This window comes from Dasypus novemcinctus, chromosome X (assembly GCF_030445035.2).
Source record: "Dasypus novemcinctus isolate mDasNov1 chromosome X, mDasNov1.1.hap2, whole genome shotgun sequence".
Classification (NCBI taxonomy): domain Eukaryota; kingdom Metazoa; phylum Chordata; class Mammalia; order Cingulata; family Dasypodidae; genus Dasypus; species Dasypus novemcinctus.
This window is the reverse complement of record NC_080704.1, coordinates 80,202,015-80,207,615: the sequence shown is the minus strand read 5'-3', so window position 1 is coordinate 80,207,615 and position 5,601 is coordinate 80,202,015. Positions and strand designations below refer to the sequence as shown.

General features: G+C 44.2%; 1 protein-coding gene across 1 annotated transcript; it reads left to right on the top strand.

Moving 5' to 3' along the window:
* Nucleotides 1-1,125: 1,125 nt before the first annotated feature.
* RPS4X (ribosomal protein S4 X-linked) lies at nucleotides 1,126-5,256 on the top strand. Its single transcript, XM_058291026.2, has 7 exons — nucleotides 1,126-1,217; nucleotides 2,096-2,173; nucleotides 2,453-2,633; nucleotides 3,011-3,108; nucleotides 4,158-4,329; nucleotides 4,614-4,771; nucleotides 5,084-5,256. Exons 1-7 carry the CDS (start codon nucleotides 1,215-1,217, stop codon nucleotides 5,183-5,185), a joined length of 792 nt encoding a protein of 263 aa, XP_058147009.1. The 5' UTR covers nucleotides 1,126-1,214; the 3' UTR covers nucleotides 5,186-5,256.
* Nucleotides 5,257-5,601: the final 345 nt, after the last annotated feature.

Below are 5,601 nucleotides of genomic sequence, written 5' to 3'. Positions count from 1 at the left end.
TAGGACTTGGCACAATGAGTAGGGTGTTCATTCATTCATTCAACAAGTATTTACCAAGTACTGGACACAGTCCCAATCTCTGTTAGACAGAAAAGGTCTGCTCAGATGAATAAATGCAGGCTCTGTGGTGGAGATGCTCACAGTCTAATGGGGGATAGACAAGTCAACTAGTCATTACAACCCAATGTGCAAAGCTTTGTCACAGAGTTCGACAGGGACTGGAAGAACATGAGGTTTACCCTGCCTGAGGGGGCTTGAGGGCTCACAGAGCCAGAAGGATTTGAACTTTATCTCCAAGAAATGGCACTAGGTTGGGCTGTGTGTGGCAGTTCCAACCTGGGAAATCATCAGGTTCAAAGGCAGGAGGCTTGGAAGAGCCAGCTTTCCCGAGCAGAAATAGTTTGGAGTAACTTAGGCGGGAGGGGAAACAGGTGATGGGACAGCCAAAGTTTGGTCCTGATCCCGCGGGGCCAGGGAACGAGGAGGGGGAAGGCAGTTCAGAAGCAGGGGAATAGCATGATCAAATCTAGGTTTAAGTTAGATTACTAGATATCTCTAATGTCCCCTCTTCTCTCAGACTCTATGATAAGTGCCAAATGAATACATAAAGGGAGGGGCAGGGTGCCAAGTTTCAAGCAGGGACCCATCCCCCCACTCTCTATTCCCCCATCGGCCTCGATAGTCTGCAGAGGAGCAGGAGAGAAAAAAAAAATTGTGGGCTCTTTGCAACTCGCGGTATGGGCAGGCTGGCTGGCTCGAGGAAATCCGAAAGACAGAACACACAAAATATGTTTTTTAAAAAGTTTAAAATTCATCAAAATATTCTATTAATTATACAACGATGGGACTCGCCGCAGTGTCATTTTGCACTCTCCCTGAAGGCAAGGGGAACTCATCTACTTCATCTTCGTATTTCCAGCCCCTAGCACAGAATCAGATACACAAGAGACGCTCCCTAATACGTGATGAAGGAAGAATGAGGGAAAAAAGGGAGGGAGGGAGGAAATTGTGCTTAGGAGACAACCCTCTTTCCGCGGTAGCGTCTCATCTAGGGCCATCTGACCTCCTACCAGCAGGTGGCAAACTAGAGTCTCGGCGCTCCGGGACAGGGCTGTGCTGGGCGGAGCGTCTGAGATTCCGGCGCGCGCAGCCATCGACCCCATTTTCTAGGCGCACCGGAAGAAGGCCGTCCTCTTTGCGTGCTTCGCGCAGCCATGGTAAGACGCGTAGTCAGTGAGCTCCTGGGACGCATCAGCCCCCATCCTCCCTGTGCTGGGGTTTCCTGGGGCCCGGGGCTTCCACGAGCTGGTGGCTGAGCGGAGGCGAAGGGAGCGCGGCCTCCGGGCGGTGGCCTGGGTGGGCTCCAGGGCGACAACAGCCGCCGGCCACAAAGGTGGGGGGGTGAGGGGAGGAACCCGCGCCGCTAGCAGGTCGGCCTCGATCTCTGGCGTGGCCACGTCCGGCCACGCAGCCCACGAGCCCCGGACAAAGGAACTTTTTTTCACGGGCCGCTCTGGGGACGCTTGGCGGAGAAAGATTTTATACAGCTTTGCTTTCTGGCACGGCGTGCCGCCTTGTGTGACCAGTAAACTACAACATTTTGAACTGAAAACTGGTTTCCGTGTGCGAAGGAGTATCACGTGGTTATGCTGAGGCCAGACTAATCCCACCACCCGTGTCAACCTGGTGGTTATATCGTGAGAACTTTATTGTTCAAGTTATCAACAAATTGCACAGGGAGGTTCTGGTCCGTTTTCGTTGCTGTCCAGGTGTGTGTCGCAGGTCATCCCCGGTTAACTTCACCAGCGTGGTGTCCTGGAAGGAACAAAACCTCTGGAAACAGAGGCAACTTGACTAGTCCCAGCACCACTCTTGAGCAGTAAGGTGAAAAAATACTTAGCACGGGTTTTAAAGATAGCATAGAATGAAAGGCTGGTTACGATTTAAGAAGGTTGTGGTATGAGAATTTAATATTGTCCTCATTTTGCCAGAGGAAAGTAAGGGTCAGTTGTTTCAAGAAGTTCCACATTAGGCCTTGTAAGTTGTTCTAGAAAAACTTATAATTTAACAATATTACAATCTAAAATTCCTTCAGGCTCGTGGTCCCAAGAAGCATTTGAAGCGTGTAGCAGCTCCAAAGCACTGGATGCTGGACAAACTGACTGGTGTGTTTGTAAGTATCATTTTTTTGACCCTTAAGAAATGACATCTAGTATATTTAAATGCATTCAAAATGTTCTTGGTGGCCCTGGTCCTCTTTTTAAAAAAGTGCTGTGAAGGCTTAAGATCCGTAATAGTTTCGTAAGATTTTAGCGTCTTACTTAAATATCAATGATGGGGTGTGATGGACACAATCTGATATTGGTTTAATGTATTCCAGGGCTTGGGAGGTTGGCTTCAGTTAATACCGACAATAGTTAGAAGTAATTTTTCTAACCGTTTTGTTTTACAGGCTCCTCGTCCATCCACTGGTCCGCACAAGCTGAGAGAATGTCTCCCGCTCATTATTTTCTTAAGGAACAGGCTTAAATATGCCCTGACAGGAGATGAAGTAAAGAAGATTTGTATGCAGCGGTTCATAAAGATTGATGGCAAGGTCCGAACTGATATAACTTATCCTGCTGGTTTTATGGGTAAGTAGTTTTCTACCTCTCCAAAACGTTGATTGTGTTGAATAGTAGTGTGCTTGTTTGGTTTCCTGTGACTGTATAGGAATTTGGAGAACTGCTCGGAAGCCTACACACAAAGTGATGTGTGGGGAAAGTTCCATAGGTCTGCAAGTAATTGTGAACCATTTCTTAAAACCAAATTTCAATTCACTTTTGATTTTAAATGAAGTCCTAAAAATGGTTTTGAAACAGGTTAGCTACCCATTATCATTGATCTTGGGAATCCTTGTTGGTGTGTGAAATGGGAAGCACACACGGTTTTTCTTAAAGTGTTTTGGTGGTTGCTTAGCATGAGGTAGTGAGGGATCACCATAGTAACTTTGGTTACTGTTTGAAATCAGATGTCATCAGCATTGACAAGACCGGAGAGAATTTCCGTCTGATCTATGATACCAAGGGTCGCTTTGCTGTTCATCGTATTACACCTGAGGAGGCCAAGGTAAGCTGCCTGGGTCTTTACCCAGTACAGTTAATTGGTTTTAAATTATAGCCTGAGTTAGTACGTGGATTGATCCTTTATGGTGAGGTAGGTGGAACCAGGTGTAGGTATGGGAGGACCTGGTGTTTTTGTTTTTTTAATGGGTAACCATTTTCTGATTACACAATTTCATGGTCATTGTAGACAATTGTTAAATACAGGAAAGCATTAACTTTAACAGATTGTTTGCATTCTCTTTCATGGCGGAATTGAATTCCAGTTGAACAGTGACCTCTTGTTTGTACTGTTTTAGAGGCTAAGGGGATGCTCTCTAAGAATGTTTAAAGGGTACCTGAAGTATGGGTCCTTTAAGGATAAAGGACCTGAAATTCCATTAATCCTATCTAATTGGCCCTTGGCCATGTTTGTATTTGTGAGTCTAGCTTTTGCTTTGGGGGAGGGTAAAGTGTTGATGGGGGACTATCATCTTTGAGGAGCTCATTTTAAGATAACTCAGATTGTAGCCTTTGATTATTTAATCCAGTTTGCCCTGATGGTTTTACACAAAAGTTCAAAACTTGGATTATTGGCTGTAAATGAAGGTTAATTCAATTGGTTCCACTCCTGATTTCATTGTACTGCCTTTTTATCAGTAGGCTGGAGGGCTTGTCCAGTGCCATCATGGTGATTTGATTTGCTATTTAAGAGTATCAGTTAAACTCCAAAGTTGAAAGGTTCTGTGAAATATTTGGTTGGTCAAACTGGAAATACAGTTTGTGAGATTAGGCTCAAGCACGAGGTAGAGGTAGCCATTAAGAAGCACTTGTTACAAGAGACCAGGTAAAGGGCAGGAAAGCTAGGCTTGCAGGAAAGAAAAAGGAATTTGTATTGGAGAAAGAGGATAATGGTGGTAGGATTGTTACCTTTAGCTTTTACTTTTTGTTTTTGTTCTCCTTTTATTTTTTAATTGCATTATCAATTAATATTTACCTGTGACTTTGAAAGCTGTTTTGTGCACTCTGGCACACACTATGTGAGCCACGCTAAATAAATGCCTATCGTATTTCTAGTATAAATTGTGCAAAGTGAGGAAGATCTTTGTAGGCACAAAAGGAATCCCTCATCTGGTGACCCATGATGCTCGCACCATCCGCTACCCTGATCCTCTCATTAAGGTGAACGACACCATTCAAATTGATTTGGAGACAGGCAAGATTACTGATTTCATAAAGTTTGACACTGGTAAGCAGCTTTTACTCTCTGGACATCCTCTTTGTACTGCCTTTTAGGCATTGGCATAAAGCTTTTCTAAACTAAATTTAATCAAGCATTGTTAATTACACAGGGCCTGGGTACGGGTATTTTTGTAAAAGTCTTCCAGGTGATTCTGGTGCACACCTGATGAAAACTAAAGCTAGATGTCTTTGTTCAACTTTAAGTTTTAGACCTGTCTCTGGGCTGCTTGTTACATTGGGTTTTAAGTTTCCATGAAGAATAAAGAAACTAATTTCTTCCTTCCTGCCTAGGTAACCTGTGTATGGTGACTGGAGGTGCTAACCTTGGAAGAATTGGTGTGATCACCAACAGAGAGAGACATCCTGGCTCTTTTGATGTGGTTCATGTGAAAGATGCCAATGGCAACAGCTTTGCCACCCGGCTCTCCAACATTTTCGTTATTGGCAAAGTAAGTCTGGGTTTCCCTTCCTTTCCTCAGAGAAATGTAAATTCAGCTTATCCCCTGGGGTTGTAGCACCTGCACTGCTGGTTCTCTCAAATGTGCAAAACCTCAGGTAGGGCTTACAGAGGACTAGAGTAAATGTACTTTATAGTTAGATTTTTTAAATTATTTGTGGATATGTTCTTGAAAATTCAGTTAGCCTTGGACACTACTTAACTTTGACTCACTTCAGTAAATATGTTGTGTTAAAGGAGATGGCAAATGTAACACGGGCCAAGCTACTGGTGTAGATTTTGATTCTCCTTGTTTCTCCCCCAGGGCAACAAACCATGGATTTCTCTTCCCCGAGGAAAAGGAATCCGCCTCACCATTGCGGAAGAGAGAGACAAGAGACTGGCAGCCAAACAGAGCAGTGGGTGAAATAGTCTTTAGTTAACATGAATGAAGAATGCCATGTGACTAAAAATAAAGCATGATTCATTGCCTCCTGAGTTTTTTTTTCTTAATTTACAATTTTGTGCTGTTTTACTTAATGCGACAAGTAGGTTGAATTCTCGGGCATTTTATGATCTGTATCTTCCCAGGTTTCTAATAGGCTGGGCAGGGGAAGTGGTGGGAGATAGAACATACCTTACTTGGGAAAACAGGTCATGCGAACATGGGGATAAAGCAGAGCTCTGGGGGATTAACACCATAACATAAATCAGGTGGAACTGTTTGAACAAGGCCCATAGGCAGGGCAGCAAACCTGGGCTAAGGGATAGGGTCAGAGTCTTTCCTGCTAGATACCTTTCCGGATAGAATTTCTCCACCTTGATGCTGTTGGTTTTTTGAGC